The 23,668-nt window shown below is 39.3% G+C and overlaps 1 protein-coding gene and 1 pseudogene across 4 annotated transcripts in view; both read right to left on the bottom strand.

Moving 5' to 3' along the window:
• The window catches only part of VEPH1 (ventricular zone expressed PH domain containing 1), a 277,180-nt gene that overhangs the window by 223,277 nt on the left and 30,235 nt on the right, over nucleotides 1-23,668 (bottom strand). For all 4 annotated transcript variants that reach the window (XM_061417635.1, XM_061417655.1, XM_061417624.1 and 1 more), the window contains exon 3: nucleotides 3,242-3,457. In XM_061417635.1, the coding sequence (XP_061273619.1) occupies nucleotides 3,242-3,457 (216 nt within the window). The remainder of the gene's footprint in view (nucleotides 1-3,241; nucleotides 3,458-23,668) is intronic.
• LOC133254890 (THAP domain-containing protein 7-like) lies at nucleotides 5,515-7,699 on the bottom strand (annotated as a pseudogene).

Here is a 23,668-nt window from a genome sequence, read left to right as displayed (position 1 = left end):
CTTTGCTGTACAACCAAAACTGACACAGCATTGTAAAGCAACTATATCCCAATAATAAATAAATAAAAGTAGTGTTCCTATATGAAACAACCTTCTCTCTGTGGCCAGGAGGACCATAGATAATAGTATACGAAGATGTACTGGGAAAGTGCACTGAGATGGTTGTTAGGCTGCTAGCCTGACTCCTCCAGCAACATAAGCCTCAGTGAAAGTGGAAGGTGAAAGTCTCTTTGCAATCCACAATGCCACACCAAATCAGAGAAGACTATTTGGGTTTTAAACCATTACATGCCAATAAAAACAGAAACATAGATCAATGGAACAAGATAGAAAGCCCAGAGGTAAGCCATGCACCTATGGACACCTTATCTTTGACAAAGGAGACAAGAATATACAGTGGGGCAATGATAGTCTCTTCAAAAAGTGGTGTTGGAGAACTGGATACGTGAACCTTTACACGTATCCAACTACATGTAAAAGAATGAAATTAGAACACTTCCTAACACCATACACAAAGATAAACTCAAAACGGATTAAAGACCTAAATATAAGACCAGAAACTATAAAAACTCTTAGAAGAAAATATAGACAGAACCCTCTATGACATAAATCATAGCAAGCTCCTCTAGACCCACCTCCTAGAATAATCGAAATAAAAACAAAAATAAACAAGTGGGATCTAATTAAATTTAAAAGCTTTTTCACAGCAAAGGAAACTATAAAGTGAAAAGAAAGCCCTCAGAATGAGAGAAAATAATAGCAAATGAAACAATTGACAAAGGATTAATTTCCAAAATATATAAGTAGCTTATACAACTCAATACCAGAAAAACAAACAACCTAATCAAAAAGCAGGCAAAAGACATAAACAGACATTTCTCCAAAGAATACATACATATACTTAATAAACACATGAAAAGATGTTCAACACTGTTTATTATTAGAGAAATGCAAATCAAAACTAAAAGGGGTATCACCTCACACTGGTCAGAATGGCCATCATAAAAAACCACAAACCACAAGGCTGGAAAAGGTGTGGAGAAAAGGGAACCCTCTTGCACAGCAGGTGGGAACATAAATTGATAAAGCCACTATGAAGACAGTATGGAGATTCCATGAAAAACTAGGAATAAAACTACCATGTGTGTGTTAATCACTCAGTCATGTCCGACTCTTTGTAACCCTTTGGACTGTAGCTCACCAGGCTCCTCTGCCCATGGAAGTCTCCAGGCAAGAATATTGGAGTGGGAAGCCATTCTCTTTTTTTAGGGAATCTTCTTGACACAGGGATCAAACCCAGATCTTCTGCATTGCAGGCAGATTCTCTACCATCTGAGCCACCAGCGAAGCTCAAAACTACCATATGACCCAGCAATACCACTTCTAGGCATATACCCTGAGGAAACCAAAACTGAAAGACACATGCACCCCAGCGTTCACTGCAGAACTATTTACAGTAGCGAGGACATGGAGGCAAACTAGAGGTCCATCCACAGACGAATGGGTAAACAAGCTGTGGTACATATATACTATGGAATACTACTCCGCCGTAAAAAAGGAACGCATCTGAGTTAGTTCTAATGAGCTGGATGAACCTAGAGACTATTATACAGAGTGAAGTAAGTCAGAAAGAGAAAAACAAATATATATTAACACACATACATGGAATCTAGAAAGATGGTGCTGATGAACCTATTTGCAAGGCAGCAATGGAGATGCAGACATAAAGAACAGACTTATGAACCCAGGCGGGATTGCTGGGAGGAAGGAGAGGGTGAGATGAATGGAGAGAGTAGCACTGAAGCATAAATACTACCATATGTAAAATAGATACCCAGATTTGCTATATGACTCAGGGAACTCAAACCAGGGCTCTGTAATAACCTAGAAGGGTGGGAAAGGGTGGGAAGTGGGAGGGAGGTTCAAGATGGAGGGGACTTATGTATATCTGATTCATGTTGATGTATGGCAGAAATGAAACCAACAGTGTAAAGCAATTATCCTTCAACCAAAAATAAACAAATTTTAAATAAACCATTACATGCCAAGACCATGTCTTTGTTGAACCTAGTAGACAGTGCTAATTAATTGTTTATTATTAATATAGCCTTTCAGTAAAAGAGAATCAGTGGAACCACTACTCCAGCATGCTAATTAATTCTGCATAAAAAGAAGGGTTAATCTCTACTTTAAAACATTGTGTTCAGTCACTCAGTTGTGTCCAACTCTTTGCAACCTCATGGACTGTAGCTCTCCAGGCTCCTCTGTCCATGAAGATTCTCCAGGCAAGAATACTGGAGTGGTTGCCAAGTCCTCCTCCAGGAATCTTCCCAACTCAGGGGTCAAACCTAGGTCTCTAGCATTGCAGGCAGATTCTTTACCATCTGAGCCACCAGGGAAGCACAAGAATACTGGAATGGGTAGCCTATACCTTCTCCAGAGGATCTTCCCAACCCAGGAATTGAACCAGGGTCTTCTGCATTGCAGGTGGATTCTTTACCAGCTGAGCTATCAGAGAAGCTCACTTTAAAACATTAATCATGGAAAGTAAACTGAAATGTGGCCAGAAAAAAAAAAAAAAGAAATGCCTATCAATATTACTGGTTGGTAAAATTTGTTATCTGCATTTTATAAGGAGGAAACTGTGGCTTAGAAATTATGTGACTTGGCCAACATTTCAATTTTACATAATTAGTTTGTGATTGAGCCAAAATTCCAAAGTCATGTTTATGCCAGCAGGAAGAATTTGAATACAGTTGGAAGAGGCAGATGTCATCATGGAAAATTCACAGTATATACAGAAATGCACTTTCCAATGACTCAGCCACTTCTCTCCACATATTTCAAGCTCATTATCCCTCAATTCAGAGGTTACCCCCTCTTTGGGTCTCCTTGGATGAAAAAGAGCTCTCCTTTTCTTAATTTTCCAATATTTCTCATTCAGATCTGGACACACAGTGCTTTATTGTTAACTTTTTATATGTACATGTCTTGTCTCTCCAAATAGACTAGAGCTTGCTTACTTCGAATTCCCCACAGCGTGTCTTGCTGAGTGGGGGCTCAGTAGAACCTTCTTAGATTATTAATTACCAGTCTGCTCGGCTTAGCTATTGATGGTTTGTGGTGTCTTTTTACAGTATCTGAACACTACAGAAACACTGGCTCTTGGTTCAGAGACACCACGTGTTCAACTAAGCTGCCAAGCCAGTATCAAATAGCATGATGCTGAACACAGACATACCTGTAAAATGCAACTCATGATATCAGATGCGATTTTTGCATGGGGAGTGTCTTCATCTTTCCCAGAGGGCCTCAGGTTGTGTTCCAAGCAGGAGTCCCAGAGCCCCACAAGGGCCTTTGCGTGCTTTTCAATCGACTCTGTCTCTCTGATGGCTGTTGTAATTCGTGTGATACAGATTTCAACCACTGCTTGGTCATTGTTATTGGTTTGGTAATCCTGTTTGAAAGAACAGCTTCATGTTAAATACTACTCTGGAAAATTACAAAGAACCTACAGAATATGAGTTCAATCATATAGGAAATGGGTTTGCCACATTGTGGCTAAGGCATAAGGTTGTAAAACCCAATAAAAGACCTTCTTCCTTGGAGATGAGAACCTTGTGGATGAGGTAGATTTGCAAACATGCTAAAATGGAGCAGGTTTGTACTATCACAGATACACAGACAGGGAGCTTAATTATTCACTTGCAAGCAGGCTCAAATTTCATGCTATTTTAAAGTTCATTAGAGGTGAGGGTTTACTTTTGGCTCTGATATTTCAACAACTTTTGTGAAATGTTTCAATTACCCTACAATTTCTCCTCACAAGTTTTCTCTTTCTGTACACAACAGAAATCTTTTCAGCTCTCCCTTTTCTATTAAAATAACCACCAAATCCTTTAAAGTATTCCCCAACCGAATTTCCCTCTGTTCCCCTGTTTTAATTCTTCCTCAAATACCTAATCCTCTTTATTGAGCAAAAATATGATCTTATAAAACACCTAAATGTGAAAACTAGGCCCATCACTTTAATTTGGAAAATTGGCCCGACTGTGAACTCTGTGTGGTGGATTAACTCTTACACTGTCATGTACCATTAGAGCCAGACACTGATGGGGCTCTTCTGTCCAACTGCAAGTTCAAGCTTGATCTTTTTTCTATTACAACTAATGTTGCAGTAAACATCTTAGGCACGAAACCGTCTCCATGATGTAGATTATGTATAGCCTAGATTCTTCAGAAGTGGAAATTTCCGAGACAAAACTCAGAAACATTTTAAGGCTTGTGATACACACTGCCAAACTATTTTCCAGAAAGGTCTTACTAATTTATACTTCCATCAGCTGGGTGAAAGCAAGCTTTGTCCGTTGTACCTTTGCAAGAACAGAGTATTTTTAATTTTTGGTAATTTTATACCTGAAAAACAGTATCTCATTGCTATTTTCCTTGGAATTTCTTGATCAGAAGTAAGGTTGAATATTTTCAACATCTTTATTTGTCATTTGTATTTCCTCCCAGGTATTTCCTCCCATGCCCACTGTACCCCATGTCTATTTTTCCTTAGATGACTTCATTTTTTTTTTGGCTTTTCTTTGGTGAAATAATATTTTTTTTCTATCAAGGATATTAAGTCAGCTTTTGACATACTGGTTGTGAATATGTTTCCATGTTACATTATTTTTAGGCTTTTTTTGCTGCTATTTATTGACATGCTAAGGTTTTAGATAGCCAAATCTGTCAATCTTTGGGACTTTTTTTTTTTTCTTTTTTAACTGGAAATTTAAGTTGGTTAAATTATGTTTTTAAAAGATAATACATGAACATGATACAAAAATAAAAGAGATACAAAGAAAAGATTTTCAGTGAAAACTGTCTCCATCTCAGTTCCCTTTCCTGGGGAAACCATGTTCACCAATTTCTCATATTTGACAAGAAAAGTCCAAGTTGATATAAATATCCATCTATACTCACTCCTTTCTTTCTTTGTGATTCCTTTAATAGCTTTTTAAATTTCACATTTTCTTTATTCATAGATTTAATAAAAATTTACCTGTATTTTTTCTACACTAAAAGAAAACTTAACAAAACCCTTACTGTTTAGTATTTCAGAAATTAATCTTTTAACCATTCACTTAGCTCTTGAGTCTATCTGGCATTGATGGAAGTAAGATGTACACTTTCTACAAAGTAGCTAATCTAATTTTTCCATCATTATTTACTGAATAATTCATTTCCTAGTAACTGTCTTATGTACATATCAGGTTCTATTTCAGGGCTGTCTTTTCTGTTTGTTCAATTTTTCAATTCTACAATACTAATTTTGTTATTTTCTTCATATAAGTTCCACACATTTTTAAAAGGTGCTTCCTAGTGTATTTTATGTCTCTATTGTTTCTGTAAACAAAATCTTTGTGTTTTCCTCATTAGAACTTTTAATGAATGATTGCTCATTATGTCAAACATATGTCAATATGTTTGTATTTATTTTTTGTTGCTTTTGCCCCTCACTAAGTACTTATTGTGCATAGGCTTGCCTCCATTAAAGCCACAGCAGTGTTACCTACACACAAACCTTGCTGTAGAGCTCCCACTGAGGGGCTCCAGCCCTGGGTCCTTGGGGAGCTGAGGCCTGGCCATGCTGCTGGATGGCTCAGGATCCGTCAGTCTGGCTTGGTTCTCTAGTCCTGCCAGCAGCTCCCCACCCCACTTGGATTGCGCCAGTGGGGAAGGGAAAGGGAAGGACTGGTGGGAGGAAAGCCCGTCAGGCTCTGGCCTCTCTCCTCGCTGTCCTGGCTCTTCTGTGGCTGCCCTGCTGCTGGGCTATACTGTAGGCTCCTGCCTGAGCTGGGAAACTGAGGCAGGCCACCAAGTCCTCCTCTGTCCCGACAGAAGGCGCTGTGAGTCCACCGCAATGCAAAAGGCACCATTCTGCCTCCCTTCTCGGAATAAGAGTCCTGCTCCAGCTGCCAGGAAGCCATTTTGGGGGAAAATGGTCTCTCTTCTGGGCCTTAGAGCTCATTTCCTGCCTCTGGCAGTGGCCGATGTAAATGTAACACCTGCCACACCTCAGGTCTTGCTGAAGAGCCCAGGTGCCACGTACAGGTGGACAGCCTGAGGAGAGTGAGTTCACGTGTAGCCACCAGCAAGCTAGGAAACCGTGCAAGATGCGCCTTGGCCTGCGGGCTCCAGAACCACCTGAAGACACTGCTCTGCGTTCACCTCCTGTAATGAATATCCGCTCTCTCAGGCATAATTTGAATAAATGAAGTTACACTCCACGGGTCCTCAAAAGCAAATATTACAACACTGCGTGGCTATTTCCAGACTAGAAAGAATGAGGCTCTGATCTTGGGGCCACGGTGGCTGAGTCCAGGCAAGGGGAAGTCCCGTGAGCAGTAAGTTGTCTTGCACACTTACCTGAAGACCACAGATGCTGGGAGGCCTTCCACACTCCAGTTGAATTGAAGGAAAATGGGTACACAGGTTCAGGCCAGCACTGCTGTCCACTACCTGCCCCTCTGCTCCCCACCACCTCATCCCAGACCACCAGGACCCAGAAAGGTCACTGTGGAACCCTCACTACCTGCCTGCCAAGCATCCGGCTTCAGATCAGTAACCATCATTTTTGTCTGTTTCTCAGAAGTGACAGGCCTGGTGTGGGGCTGAGCCAGAGAGCAGGGTTTCCTTCCAGAATCCACTTCCTTATGGCATCTGGAAGGTCTGATGGACACAGCTCAGGTCAAGTCCTCTCCGGGTAGATTCTGAGGTTGGAAGAGGCTGGATCCCTGACGGGTGGCCCCTCACTCAGGCCATGCTACTGCTCAGTGCACAGCGAAGTCTTGCACACTCTCCTTCAGAGTCCAGCAGGCATCTGCCTGTGTCTGTTTCTCCACCTCTGCTCCTGCTGCAGCTCGGTCTGCGGCTCCCGCTGCTCGCAGACCTGCAGCTGGTGCTGGGCCTTGTCCCGGAGGTCAAGTGCGGCCTCAGCTCGCTGCTTCCAGAGCAGGGCGCTGCGCAGCTGGCAGCTTGTACTGGATGTAGGCTCCGGCAGATGGTGGCGTATAGGCCAAGAGGGTGAGTTCCAGAGGGAATGGCTGCCGGTGTGGCCCTTGCTCGGCTGCAGCCCGCTTCATCTTCCTGGCACCCAGGGGCTCCAGGAGGTCTGAGAAGGCACTGCTGAGGCTAGGCTCCAGGCTACCCGGGGTGGGGGACAGGCAAGGCGGAGGTGCTGGGGCCTCTTGCACAGGTAGGCAGGTAACGCTAGGAGATAGAGGTGGGGAAGATGGAGCTGTGGGCCCTTAAGGGCCCTCAGAGCAGCACTTCCTGCCTCACCGGAGCCAGCTGAGTCCCGCAGGGCCAGGTGGGTAACTGAGCCCCTTGGTCCTGCTTGTTTGGCACAACCTAGAGAAAGAAAAATACTGCAGGAATTCCCTCCGTCAGGATTCCCATCAGTGCAAGCAGTTCTCCTCAAAGTGATCAGAGCAGAAGTTGATGTACTCGGATTCGGGGTCCCACAGGTGCTGGACCCTGGAGTCCAGCCGCTGGGAGTTCGCCAGCTGCAAGCCTTACCTTGGGTTGTCCTTCTGGGCAAACCTGTGGAATAAGAAGTGGTGGCTGTGCGTCTGGCGTGTGTCCCACGTGTAGCCTGAGTGGAGCAGTGATGGGGCGTGGCTTCACCGTAGCTCCCGGGAAGTGTCATGGGGGTGTGTCCTATATTTATTTTGTAGGGAGTTAGCCGTTCAGCTCATCTTAATTATAATATTTTTTCAGATCATTCTTTTGTGTTTTCTAAAAAGATTTCTGTATTGTATCTGTACCTTTTATATAGCTCATGACTTACTGTGTCAGAATTTCCTAAGCTATTACACATAGAAACAACAAAAGCAAGATTTCTGGTTAGTTTCTGGTTTTAGTTCCTGATTTTTAATATAAAGTTTATGGCCAAAAGCAAGATAATACTGTAAATGTTTTAAATCATATAGGATGCACCGCTTTCTTTTTCTTTGAAAGTTTAAATATTTGTCTTAATTTTTTAACATGTCCTCTCAGCATCTAAAGAGGTAACTAAGCATTTTTTTCCTTAGCTGGCTAATGGATGTGAAGTTTTATGTTATCATATAGAATGAAATTTCCAGATGTTCATCCATCACCACATTCCTAGAATGAACACCACTTGGTTTGGTGGACTGTTTACTATATTTTCTTTTACCTTTCTCCTTTGTTGGTGAGTGTGTTCTTTTATTTTAATACAGCAAAATTATTAGTATTACTTGTGCCAGAACCTATACAGCAAATAGGTACTTACAGTCAAATCATAGGAAAAAGTGGAATATTTGAGAGCAAATTAATGATGCTGACTTTTCAAAAAACCTCTATCACAACAGAAAAACCAAAACCATCCTTAGGGGTGAAAAATAACAGAGAATGCCTTTGGGCTAAAATCACTATCTTTGGCCATAACTATTCTTGTAAAAAGCAGTTATTTTAATGGCATCATCTTGAAACATGAAGCAACATCATATTGGCTATTTTATATAATAAAGGTAATATATACATAAAATTAGATGAAACAGAATGAATACCATAGACAGAAGGAAGCCTGTATTCCAACTGTAAATGCTAAGATGGTTAATGTGATTAATTGTAACATTTTCTCTAACTCCAAGAAGAGGAGGAAATGGTATACCATGTTGCTTTCAGAACATATAATAGTATCTGGTACATAGTTGATGCTCAGTAAAGGTCTGTCTAGTCAAGGCTATGGTTTTTCCAGTGGTCATGTATGGATGTGAGAGTTGGACTGTGAAGAAAGGTGAGCGCCGAAGAATTGATGCTTTTGAACTGTGGTGTTGGAGAAGACTCTTGAGAGTCCCTCGGACTGCAAGGAGATCCAACCAGTCCATTCTAGAGGAGATCAGCCATGGGTGTTCTTTGGAAGGACTGATGCTGAAGCTGAAACTCCAGTACTTTGGCCACCTCATGCAAAGAGTTGACTCACTGGAAAAGACTCTGATGCTGGGAGGGATTGGGGGCAGGAGGAGAAGGGGACGACAGAGGATGAGATGGCTGGATGGCATCACCGACTCGATGGACATTAGTTTGGGTAAACTCTGGGAGTTGGTGATGGACAGGGAAGTCTGGCATCCTGCGATTCATGGGGTCGCAAAGAGTCGGACACGACTGAGTGACTGAACTGAACTGAACTGAAAGGTTCACTAATCTAATTTATTTATCTAATTCCTAAAAAACTGAAGTTTAGTTGATCTATTATTGTGTTAGTTTCAGGTGTACAGTATAGTGGTCCAGTATTTTTGCAGATTACATTCCATTATAGGTTATTATAAGATAGTAGGTATAATATATTATACTAGCATATAATATAATGCTATATTCTAAATTCTTGTTGCTTATCTATTTTATATATAGTAATTTATATCTATTAATCCCATACCCTTGATTTGTTCCTCCCCTCTTCCCTCTCCACTTTGGTAACCACAAGTTTATTTTCAATGTCTGTGAGTTTGTTTCTGTCTTGTGTGTGTGTTCAGACTCTCAGTTATGTCCAACTCTTAGCAATCCTTTGGACTGTACCCTCCAGGCTCCTCTGTCCATGGGATTTTTCAGGTAAGAGTACTGGAAATGGGTTCCCATTTCCCCCTCCAGGGGATCTTCTCAACCTAGGGATCAAACATGTTTCCTGCGTCTCCTTCATTGCAGGTGAATTCTTTATTGCTATCACGGAAGCCCTCTATCTTATATATATGTTCATTTGTATTATTTTTTTTATATTCCACATATAAGTGATATTATATAGTATTTGTAGGGCTTCCCTGGTGGCTAAAATGGTAAAGAATCTGCCTGAAATGTGGGAGACCTGGGTAAAGAATCCGTCTGCAGGATATATAAGAGACACCGGTTCAGTCCCTAAGATCCCCTGGAGGAGGGCATGGCAACCCACTCCAGTATTCTTGCCTGGAGAATCCCCATGGACAGAGAAGCCTGGCGTGCTTCTGGGGTCACAAAAGAGTTGGACATGACTGGGCAACTAAGCACACATGTTATTTGTATTTCTCTGTGTGACTTGTACTAAGCATAATATTCTCATTGGTTTTAATTGAATAGGAAAGAAGATTTTGTTGGCACTAATTTTCAAAATTTAATTGTTTGAAAAAATTTATGGATCTTAATTTAAAATTTAATTAAAAAAAATAGGAAATAAGAAAAAAGTCTCCCATTTCCCCTGCTCATTATTCAACAAAGTGCTGAGTTATTACTTTCTTGTATATCCTTCCAAAGATTTTATATACATATATTTGAGTAAATGTAGGTATGTATGTGTAGAAATATATGATACACATATATTCATACACATATACACTCCCCCACTCCTTATTTTATAGACAAATGGCAGCATAATGGACATACACATCTGCCTCTTGCTCTTTCACCTCACACTGAATCTTGGAAATCTTTTCAAACTGACATATAAAGAGTTTCCCCATTCAGTTTTATGGTAGGACAGTATTCCAATGTAAGGTTGTGCCATTTGTTTTTATTATTCAGTTGCTAAGTCGTGTCCGACTCTTTGTGACCCCATGGACTGTAGCCTGCCAGGCTCTTCTGTCCATGGAACTTCCCAGGCAAGAATACTGGAGTAGGTTGCCATTTCTTTCTCTAAGGGATCTTCCTGTCCCAGGGATCGAACCCACATCTGTGTCTCCTGCATTGGCAGCCAGATTCTTTATTATTGAGACATCAGGGAAGCCCAAGGTTGTACCATAGTGTATTTAATTTGTCTCCTATTGATGACCATTTAGGCAGTTTCCAGTCTTTGGAATTACGAAAAATGTTGCATTGACTAACTTCATATGCAAGTTACTTCCCACTTACAGGAGCAATTAATTGTATAGGACAAATCCCTATAAGTGGATGTAGATATGTGTCTTTTCATTACACTTCTGTTTTATTTTTTTCCCTGGTTGCTATATCATTACCATTACTATTACTTCTGCTGCTGTTGCTGCTGCTACTACTACTACACAGGAGATATATAATCAGTTTGTATCATTCTGAAAGAAAATTTCTGATGGTGTTTTTATTAAAATATTTTGACTAAGGGATAACACATATTTATGATACTGAGTTTCCTATGTAACAACATAGCATGCCTCTCACCTGAAACTATCACAACATTGGTAATTGACTATATCCCAATACAAAATAAAAAGTTGAAAAAAGAACAAAGCATGCCTCTTTACTTTTCAGGTCCATTTTTGTGTTCCTCCATAAGATTTTAAAGATTTCTTAATCAAGGGCATGCACATTTCTTAATGCAGATTGTTTATACATGTAGATACTTTATGTATTTGTTGGCACTCTAAATTGGTTCCTCTTGACCAGTATTTCCACTGATTATTATTATATAAAATCTACCAATTTGTGAACACAAATTTGATACCCTACCAATACACTGAATTATTTTAATTGTTAAGAGCGTTTTAGTTGATTCTGTTGGATTCCCAGGTATGTTATTGTGTTATTTGCACAATAGGGTAATCTTATTTCCTCCTTTTTAAACTCTGTTGCTAATTTTACCTTTTTATTAATTGCTTTGTCTATAATCTCTATAAAAATTTAAAATAATTGCATTACAGTAGAATGTCTTGTATAATTCCTGACTTTAATGAAAATGCTCCTAGAATTTCTCTAGTAAGCATTTTACTGGATATTTTTTTGGGGGGGGGTACATTTTATAATGTTAAGAAATTATCAATCTATTCCTATTGTATTGAATTTATATTTTAATCAGAATGGATAGTGAATATCATTAAGTACCTTTTTAGAATTTATAGATATATCAAATTATTTTTGCCCTTAGATCTGTTAATATGACAGATTATAGAAACAAATATCTTAATGTCAGTTATCTTCGCATTCCTGGAACATATCCCATTGGATTCTGGGAAATTAATTTTTTAATGTGCTACTGGGTTTGATTTATTAATATTTTATTAAAAATTTCACATCAATATTTGAACGATTGGTCTTTATCTTTGTGAAGTTTCATAACAACTTTATGACAATTTTGTAAAAAGATTTTGCTTATTTATAACCTTACTTAATTTGTTTTTACTTTCATGTATTATGGCCCAAGAGAAATGAATTAAAATTTCCTACAACTAATGTATCGTATCTGTTTTTTTTGCTGGTGTCTCCTAAAACTTTTGTTTTATGAATATTGTTGCTACAAAATTAGATATGTAGATATTCTTAATCTTTATAACTTGTGAATCAAATCCTTTGTAGTAAAATTGGCTTTCTTATCTCATTTAATGTTTTTGGAATACATGTTTCCTTCAGTTCAGTTCAGTCGCTCAGTCGTGTCCAACTCTTTGCGACTCCATGAATCGCAGCACACCAGGCCTCCCTGTTCATCACCAACTCCCAGAGTTCACTCAGACTCACGTCCATCGAGTCAGTGATGCCATCCAGCCATCTCATCCTCTGTCGTCCCCTTCTCCTCCTGCCCCCAATCCCTCCCAGCATCAGGGTCTTTTCCAATGAGTCAACTCTTTGCATGAGGTGGCCAAAGTATTGGAGTTTCAGCTTTAGCATCATTCCTTCCAAAGAAATCCCAGGGCTGATCTCCTTCAGAATGGACTGGTTGGGTCTCCTTGCAGTCCAAAGGACTCTCAAGAGTCTTCTCCAACACCACAGTTCAAAAGCATCAATTCTTCGGTGCTCAGCCTTCTTCACAGTCCAACTCTCACATCTATACATGACCACAGGAAAAACCATAGCCTTGACTAGACGGACCTTTGTTGGCAAAGTAATGTCTCTGCTTTTGAATATGCTGTCTAGGTTAGTCATAGCTTTTCTTCCAAGTAGCAAGCCTCTTAATTTCATGGCTGCAGTCACCATCTGCAGTTGGCTGATATAAATATCATGCTTTCTGTTTCTTTTGATTTGTATTTGCTTAGCATCATTTGCTTATTTTATTTTTATTTAAAAAAATTTTTTACAGACTTTCACATTGATTTATGTCAACTGAACAGCTGTTAACTTTGGTAAAACAATTTAGTAGTCATTATTCAGTGCTTCTTAATAGCTGAATATATACCTGGCATATAGGTTATACAAAAATAAGAAGGTAGTACTTGATCATCATATGATTCCAAATCATTCTATCATAAACAACCATTTAAACATGGGGGGGGGATACATGTAGAGTTCAGATATACTCATTTGAGAAGAGAGGGCCTTGCTTTAGCAAATATGTGGACAAACTGCTTCTCAGAATTTTCAGCAAAGAGGATTAATTTTGACTAGGTGTTGATTTTCTATCTGAAAGTGTCATTTCATGTGCTTTATTTGGTAATTTGTCATGGTACAAAAAGATAACCTCACATTAGATTTGAATATGTGGTATGGTTTTGCTGTAAACATCAAAAGGATTTGCTTTAATTTGAATTACTAACATATATTTTACTTAACCAAGTAAATTATTGTCTATCAACTTTTTAGTTTCATATTTTCTAAATCATTTTATTACATATATGTTTCTCATTTACTAGATTTTGCCATGTGATCCCATCTAAAAATCTTTTTCTTATAACAGTTAAGTTTGACCATTTAGATGAAATGGTAGGATAGATATATTTGGTTTGAATATGTCATATATTATTTTATAGTACGATTTTGTTTTTTCTTAACTTTTGGAGTTCAGTTATTTTGCCAGAAAGTGGCACATCTTGGATTAGCTACAAACAAGGCCAGAAGGCACAAATAAGCTGTGTGAACAGGTGGCCCAGACTCCTATGTCATCTACTACTATAGAAATGACCTTACCACCAGGACACACCAACAGTCCTATGGGAGGTTCCCTTATGATCTGCCAGAAGAGTAGGAAAATATCTGAACTTGGATTACTGATGGATTGGCTCAGTATGTGGATACAAGTCAAAATTTGACTGCTGTTAAGAGTATAGACCTACTTAGACGTGGCCCTTGAAAGAAAACAGTAAGAGAAAATTCTCCCAATGGACACAGTTTCAGGCTGTGTACTTGGTCATTAACTTTATATGGGAAAAGGAATGTATAGGTAAGAGCTAAGAATCATAAGTGGTGGGAGATGTCTTGGCTGAATGGCCAAGGACCTGGAAGAAGGAAGATTGGGAGATCAGAGATAAGGAACACTGAGTTAGAAACATGTAGTTTGATACATAGGATTTGGCACAAAGTATAGATATATTTTTTTATCCCATGTTAATGCCCATGAGAGCATTAACCACCAAAGAGGCACTAAAAACAAGCATATAGAATGGCTTAACCAGATGACATCAGTTTTATCATAGCCACTACAGTGTGCTCCCAGAGAAGGCAATGGCAACCCACTCTAGTACTCTTGCCTGGCAAATCCCATGGACGGAGGAGCTTGGTAGGCTGCAGTCCATGGGGTCGCTAGGAGTCGGACATGACTGAGCTACTTCACTTTAATGCATTGGAGAAGGAAATGGCAACCCACTCCAGTGTTCTTGCCTGGAGAATCCCAGGGACGGGGGAGCCTGGTGGGCTGCTGTCTCTGGGGTCTCACAGAGTCGGACATGACTGAAGAGACTTAGCAGCAGCACAGTGTGCTCCAATGGCTGCATGAATGGAGTAGCTTTGCTGTGAGGGATATAAGCTACCACCACCCAAAAGCATAAGATCCTATTCCCCAAGGTTGGTCTTCCCCAATGTTGGTCTTGTTATTATTGTCATTGCCTAAGTGTGCAATCTGCTAGCAACATAGGTCAATGCTTAGTGCCCAAAATGGCACTATCCCTCGAGGAAGCCAATCAGTGATTTGGTGGCAATTTTTTTTTTTAACCTCAGATCTTTCCACTCTGAAAAAGACATCAATTTGGGGTAGGATATGGTGGGAGGGAAGAGGGAGGTTTAAGGGGGATCAGACATACATATACCTATGACTGATTCATGTTGATATATGGTAGAAGCCAACACAATAAAGCAATTATCCTCCAACTAAAAATAAATTTTAAAAGATGTCAATTTGTATCATGTAGAATTTACATGTAATCAGGGTTTGAGTTTGTCTTTCCTGCCCACAGATCTTAAGCCTCAATCACTGTTTAGGGGATCACAGAGTATGTGATCTGCTGACACAGGAGCCCATGAACATTATGTCTGACCAAAGAACCACTTTACAGCAAGGAGCTCCAGCAGTAGGCACATGATCATGAAATTCACTTGTTCTTTTGCATATCATAACCTCTCCTCCTCTACTCTGAAACTGCTGGATTGATAGATCTATAGAACAAGCTTTTGAAGGAGCAATTCAGCCAAATACTCTATAAGGATGGGGCACAATTCCCCAACAAGTTATATATATATATATACATATGTATATATATATATATACACATACTCAAATGATGACTGTGGCATGGTGATGAATTCACTATAGGCAGAAGACACAGGGCTTCCCAGGTGGCACTAGTGGTAAAGAACCCATCTGCCAATGTAGGATACATAAGAGGTGTGGATTCAATCCCTGGGTTGAGAAGATCCCCTGGAGGAGAAGATGGCAACACACTCAAGTATTCTTGGCTGGAGAATCCCATGGACAGAGGCGCCTCACCAGCCCCAGCCCCTGGGGTTGCACAGAGTCGGACACGGCTGGAGTGACATAGCATGAACACACACATGCAGAATACACAAGCCTGGGAACCCAGTCACTCCAGGCTTCCATGACAAGAGACCAGCACAAAGCAAAAGGAGTCACCATCCTGGCAAAGGTAATTGACTACTGCATTAGGAGGAAGTTGGGTGGCTGCTACACGATGGGGGCATCTTTAGGCACTGCCTTGACCAATTTTCATGTAAATGGACAATGGAGAAGTCACAACCTGAGAAGGGCATGGACACCAGGGTCTCAGATCCCTCAGGAAGAAGCATCTGAGCCACCCAACTAAGAAGCAGCTTAAATCAGCAGAGGTGCTAGCTGAAGGTGAGGAAAATCTAGAATAGGTGATAGAGGAGGAAGACCATATTAATCTTCCCGTTGCTGCTGTAATAAATTATCACATACTTAGAAGCTCAAGAATTTGTGTTGACTAATTTTCTTACAGTTCTGGAGGTAAAAAAGTTGCAAATGTGTCTCACTGGGCTAAAGCAGTGATAGTTCCCTTGGAGGCTCTAAGGAGAAAATCCCCTTTTCTTTCTTCTACAGGTTATCTGAATTCCTTGACTCATGGCCTTCATGAGCCTCTGTCTTCAAAGTACATCACTCCAAACTCTGCTTGCATGATTCTATCTCCTTCTTCTGTCTCTTTCTTGCTTCCCTATATGTATTACATCCTAGAATGTATCTTCCCTAAAATGTATTACATCTGAAAAATCTCTTTTGCCATATAAGATAAAATTCACAGGTTCTGGGGTTTAGAATGTGGACATCTTTGTGCTCTGCTGTGCTCAGTCATGTCTGACTCTTTGTGGCCCCTTGGTCTGTAGCCTGCCAGGCTCCTCTGTCCAGTGAAATTCTCCAGGCAAGAATACTGGAGTGGGTTGCCATTTCCTCCTCCAGGAGATCTTCCTGCCTCAGGGATCGAATCCGAGTCTTCTGCATTGGCAGGTGGATTCTTTACCATGGGCACCATCTGGAAAGCCCAGAAAAACCATTATTCAGCCAGTGCTGAGATGATGAGTACCAACTGCAGCCTTGATACACACTGGAGTGGTAGCGATCAGTCAGCATCTCCGAAAAGCAATATCCACATGGGATGAAACTATTACATAAAGCAAATGAATTCAAATGGTGCCAGGGTAGACTGTATTGAAGATTATGCTACATTGTCCAAATCTCCTGCTAGGACAAAGACATTCATTTTCCCAGCTGCTGGCTCATAGCCAGGTCTGTCTGCCAAAACTGTCCTTGGACAAAGGAAATGGGCTCAGCCAAGATTTTGTTTTTCCCTTGGGACAGTCATTTTAAATCAGGTCCCTGGGACTCAGTTACAACAGAATTTATATAGATGACATTGAGAAACACAGCAAACCATGCCTAAACAATCATTTAACAATAAATAGCAAAGAGAATTTCACGTGGATGAAACAAGCCTCAGTAAAAGTTAAAGGTGCAATTTACTGAAAGTATATGGCATATGTATGTGTCTGGGTTCATGAACACAAAGATCTAATCATTTCTATGCTAAAAGAGTGCTGGAGTATTAAGGAATTCTGAAAAAGGTGCCTTGGAATGAGGCTGGGATGTGCAGAATAGTGTCAGGAGATTGTTGAGCTGAAGGCATATATTCTAACATTTCTAACAAGCAAAGTTAAACAGCCATTATAAGGATAAATTGCTTCACAGTGGTTGTAAATTCAGCTGATATGTTAATATAAGAAAAATTTATTCCCTAAAAAGGAAATTTCCTCCAATAAAAGGGAAAACCTGAATTAGTGGTCAACTGCTTCCTTTAGCAGATACTAAAAAAGACAAAAAAAATTTTTTTTAAGAAAAACCCTTTTTAATTCTTTCAATGATGTAATTGAATAGTTTAAATTTTTTGGTGATGAATTGGCTTTGAAATTAGGTTTTCCTGATTCACATTCCAGGAAACACAGTTTTCCTATGAAATATATGTGTGTACATATGTATGTGTTTATGTTTGAGTTCAACATTCAGTGAGTACCCATGCATATTAAAATGAATATCTTTCAAGAACCATAACTATTTAATAACAAACTCATCAAGCTGAGTTTAGAGATTCATTCTCCCAGTGACCTGGTCATTGTCAATTTTAAAGTAATTTATCCTAAAGTGGTAGGTATGTCAAATGGAGGAAAAGACAATGAAAAAGCCACGCAGTGCTCTGCTCCAGGTCTGCTTATCAGAATGGATCACTCCCATTCGGCACAGACACCACACCCCCACATCAGCATCCATTAACCTTCTAGTCACCCTTCTCTGTGCTGTAAGCAGTCTTCAAGGAATGGCCCACTGGCAAAAGGGAAGGTGGAACATTGGAAATAAAATGGTCAGTGATGGGAAGAGTGGATTTGGCGTGGAAGTAGAGGTTTGAGTGAGAAGAAGGAAGGCATCTTATGGCAGAAGATGGGCCCTCCTTTAGAGAAGTATAAATAGTGGTTAAGAGCATGAGCTCTTGGGTGACTGCCCAGTTCAAAGCTATGTTCTGCTTTTTTCAGCTCTGCATGTGTGCATGCTAAGTCTTGGGCAATCACTTATCTCTGTGTAACTCAGTTGCCTAATCCTTAAAATTGGAATATTATTAATATTTATCTCCTATGACTGTTGTGGGGATTAAATGAGCTAACATACAAGAAAAGGATTTACAATAATACCTGACACATACTAAGAGTAGATAACGGTTAGCTATTACTATTTTTATTACTTCTCTTCAGGATACCAGAACCTTGAATTTATATATATAACAGTCTTGGGTTTATAACTTGCAGAGAGTTATAAATGTTTCCTTCTATGGTTACACTATTTATACATTTTTCTACAACCACTAAATAATAGCACAAAAAAAGACCACATAGTTACTCCCCTCTCATAGTCACATTCTACATCGGCATCATACTAATAATCCTTTATATTTGCATCACTCTTTCCACTTTTAAAAAACCACACCTATACACAACCTTATTTGTTTTATCATTCCAAGAATCTCCAAAGTCAATACACTAACAATAACAACAACAAAACCAAATGCTGTCCCAGATATGATAATACCACTGGGGCTCCCAGCAGAATCAAACATAAAATTACTTTGAGGGATGAAACACTCAACCCTCAAGCCACCGAGTATTCACACAAGTAAAATCTTTATTTAAATGCAAGTGAAAAACCAAAAATAATAAAACACTCAAAGAAATAAGCCATTATAAGCATATCAACAGATGAAATTTAGAGCAAAAATTCAAAAATTTCAGGTAATAAAATTATTGATCTCAAGTTATGCAATTATATGTTCAGAATGATTCAATGTATAAAGAAAAATTATTTTTATGGGAGAAGACAAAGTCACTTTAAAAAGGACCTGAAAGATGCCAAAAAAGAACCAAACAAAACTTAGAATGGAAACCAAATGAAATTTGGATGTAAGCTAAATTCCAACTCAAAAAGACTGAATGGATTGGAATTTAGAACCAAGGAAACAAACCAAACAAACAAACAATGTATATTCTGTAGAAATGGAAAATACAAAAGATCGAGAGACATAGAATTACAAAACTTTTTTTTTTTTTCCTGTGATGAGAACCTTTAAGATCCACTCTCTTAGCAATTTTCAAATATGCAATATAGTACTATTAACTATCATCATAAGGGAAAAAATTTGTAACTTTGATGGTGATGGATGGTGACCTATTGTGGTGACCATTTTAAAATATATACAAATATCAAATCATCATGTTCTACACCTGAAAATAACATAATGTTAATGGCAACCCACTCCAGGATTCTTGCCTGGAGAATCCCATGGACAGAGGAGTCTGGAGGACTACAGTCCATGGGATCACAAGAGTTGGACACAACTTAGTGACTAAACAGCTACCACCACCACATGTCAGCTATATCACAATTAAAAAGAAAGAGAGAGATGGAGGATAGAATAGTGTATTGTTGGGGGCCAGAGTGAGGTACTCCGCCCGTGACAAAGGTCATGAGGAAGGAGGCTCGACATACGCAAAGGCGGGATCGAGCCTCAGGAGTCCCCTGGAAATCCTCGAGCATCTACCCCCATAACCAGAGCCTGCCTACTTTACTACTTTGTGCTCTCACCTACATCTCTGACTTTACGGGGGGCTGTCCCCCACCACCTCTTTCGGAGAAGGAGTTAACCTAGAGCTCCAGTCAATAAAAACTCCTGGGCGTGACAAGAGTGTTTTAACCTACAAACTCCTCTGAAGGTTCTCTAGCCTGCCTGACAGGCTCGTCTGGCCACATGTGATTGTTCATAGCCTCCCAACCGTGAGAGGCACGAGATGCTTTAAACCTTCTAAAAACAGGTTCCTTAGAAAAGTTAGAAAACTATTAGTATAAGTATAATGGGCTGATTAGAAATTGTATTGGCAAAGGGTTTTTCATTTGTTGAGCCAATGTTTGTTGCTAAGTCTCCACATCCCCTGCCCTTACACACATTAATGAATATACAGAAGAAATAAGTATTAACCTTTGATATTAATCACGTTAGACCTTAGGCTAAGTAAATTCTTTCCTTAACTAAAACCCACTACACCCTCACCCTATAGGAACGTAACTTTATTTGGGTGGTGTCTGTTTTGAGAATAATCAGCCCTGGAGAAATAAGTGTCCTGGTTGACTGACTGTTGTCACAAGGAGAGGGTCATAAATTGTCAGCAGGCCCCCCTGGCCAGAAGATGATGTAACACCCCTAAGACCTCTGTATACATTTGTATGAAGCACCTGACTTTGATAAAAGTCAGGACTGCTGACCCCGCGTGACTTTTGCATAACATCTCAGTGTATAAAAGTAGACCATGGAAAATAAAGAATTGGGATCAGTTTCTCGAAATACTGGTCTCCCCATGTCGCTCTCTCTCTCACTCTGGTTGAGTCTCCATTTGGAGCGCGGAACCCGCCATGCTTACTAATTATGCCTGGGCTTCTAAGATCCGACAGGGGAGGCCTCAGTGTCTCCTCTCCTTCGGGAGAACGGAAGGACGCCTGCGGCCTACGTAAGTGGTGCAAACTTCTTGTCTTGAAGTTTTATTGGTCTCCCGAGTAAACCAAGCTACTCAGCCTCATTTCTCCACTGAATTCTCCTACTGAGCTATCCTCATTCTATTACTCTTTATATCCTTAATTAACATTTAATTAAGAAATTGTTTCCTGATCTTCGCCTACGCCGTCTCTCCTTCGAATACCCTGGATCAGCCGGGGCTGGACCCCGGCAGTGTATAAAGGATATGAGGGCAATATTTGTTGTCTACTTTATTTGCCATTATATTCCCAACATCTAAATATTGCTGGAAGATAATAAGTACTCAAAATATATTTGTGGGATGCATAAATAGGTAATTAAATGAGATTTCCAGAAGGAGAGATTAAATGGAAAAGGTAATATTTGATATAATATTTAAAAACTTTCAAAATTTGATAAAAGGCATAAAACTCAAAGTCACAAAATGATTAAGTAGAAATATACAAATAAAACCACATTTAGACTCATAATAGTAAAAACCTATAACATCAAAGACACAAGGAAAATATTAAAATAGAAAAAAGTAGACTATGCATAAAGGAATGACAATTAAATTGAAAGCAGATTTCCCAACAGCAGTAGTAGAGATTACCAAGGAATAAAAAGCTGCCCATCTATAAATGTATATCCAGAAAATTATTCAAAATTAAAGGCAAAATGAAGACAAAAAGTCTAGAAAACAGAAAAACATTGAGAAAATTTGTTACTAACAGACCTTCACTGAGGGGACTTCAAAATGTATACTTCAGAAAGTAGGAATTTGGATTCAGAGTCAAAAAGAAGAAAATAATTTTTTTAAAAGGAATGGTGAGAAAAGAAACAAGGAAACATTCAGTTCAGTTCAGTTCAGTCACTCAGTCGTGTCTGACTCTTTACGACCCCATGAACTGCAGTACTCCAGGCCTCCCTGTCCATCACCAACTCCCAGAGTTCACTCAAACTCACATCCATCGAGTCGGTGATGCCATCCAGCCATCTCATCCTCTGTCATCCCCTTCTTCTCCTGCCCCCAGTCCCTCCCAGCATCAGTCTTTTCCAGTGAGTCAACTCTTTGCATGAGGTGGCCAAAGTACTGGAGTTTCAGCTTTAGCATCATTCCTTCCAAAGAACATTAGGTACTCAAAATAAGCTTTGGCTGAATTAAAAAAAAAAAAAATCAGTAATTTTAAAGAATAGTTTTGAGGGCATTAAACAAGGTAGCATAAAAGTGCTGCTTAAGAATATGTAAGATGGACACGAAAGTGTTCCAAGTTCCTTGTGATAATAGGAAAATAGAGCTATTGCATAACTTTAGAGAAATTCATTGTAATTTATCAAATGTAAAAAAAGTGTCAATTATAAGACCTACCATTATGAAGAAAGAGAAAAATTTGCCATTTAGTTTTGAATTATATCATGCCTTAAAGAAAATCTTAGCATGACATAAATTCATTTCTTTGCAATTTCTTTCAGACTAGCACTTTCATACTTTTGGGCTTCCCCCATGGCTCAGTGAGTAAAGAATCCACCTGCGATGCAGGAGACACAGGAGACTCTGGCTCAGGAAGATGCCCTTGAGGAGGAAATGACAACCCATTGCAGTATTCTTGCCTGGGAAATCCCATGGACAGAGGAGCCTGGTAGTCTACAGAGTCAGACATGACTGAGCAGCAACTAAAACAAAACAAGCTATTAGAAGAGTTCCTGGAACAAAGCAAGTGCTACTTAAGCATTAGCTATTATTATGTACACAAATAAGCCATAAACCATGCTACAAAGCAAGTCAACCATTTCCAAACAATTGGTATCATGCAGTTCACATTCTTTGACTACAGTGCGGTTAAATTTTAACTCAACAACAGAAGATTACAAATATTCTCTGAGGAATTAAAGCACAAACTTCTAATTTATGTGACAAAGAGGAAATTACAATCAAAATAAAAACTTAGAATTCATAATGAAAATATTATGTCTCAAAAACTTGTAGGATGAAGCTAAGTAGTACTTAACAAGAAATCTGTGGTCTTAAATGCTTATATTAAAAAAAATAAGACAGTAAAAAAAAAAAAAATCCTGAAGGGGTTGGGAGAAAAAAGCAGAATACTATCCGAGAAAGAACAAAGAGGAAAATCATAAGCACTAAAAAAGAATTTAGTCAGAAAAAAGATCCTATAGATGATTAATAAACTAAAATCTATTAAAAAAAACTCCAAAAATTTTGATGAAAGACAATAATGAAAAAGAGCAAATACAGATGCAAATACAAAAAATAAGAATAACACAAAAATTTTTATGCCAACAAATTTGAAAACTCAGAGAAGATGTACTATTTTCTAGAAATTATATTTTACCAAAAGTGACTGAAGCACAAATTCTTTAATTTTCTTCAAAGAAATTGAATAAGTACCTTAAAAATCTACCAAAAAAATAAAAACCAACCAAACAAACAAAAAGCTTCATGGTGCCCAGAGGATTTTTATCGCTTTCTAAAGGAAATCAGTCCTGAATACTCATTGGAAGGACTGATACTGAAGCTGAAACTCCAATACTTTGGCCACCTGATCCGAAGAACTGACTCATTGGAAAAGACCCTGATCCTGGAAAAGATTGAAGGCAGGAGGAGAAGGGGATGACAGAGGATGAGATGGTTGAATGGCATCACCAACTTGATGGACATGAGTTTGAGCAAGCTCCAGGAGTTGGTGATGGACAGGGAAGCCTGGCATGCTGCAGTCCATGGGGTTGGAAAGTGTTGGACATGACTGAGTGATTGAACTGAACTGATGGGATCAAGAAATAGATCATTACCATCTGATAAAATTGTTGTAAATCATAGAAATGTGAGACATTTCCCAATTCATTTGATGAGACTAGTATTTATACCTTGATATCAAAGCCAAGTAAAATTAGTAGAAGAGAGGGTAATATAGGCCAACCTT

This window comes from Bos javanicus, chromosome 1, assembly GCF_032452875.1.
Source record: "Bos javanicus breed banteng chromosome 1, ARS-OSU_banteng_1.0, whole genome shotgun sequence".
Taxonomy (NCBI): Eukaryota; Metazoa; Chordata; class Mammalia; order Artiodactyla; family Bovidae; genus Bos; species Bos javanicus.
Note: the sequence above shows the minus strand (reverse complement) of the source record. Positions and strands in the feature narration are given on the sequence as shown.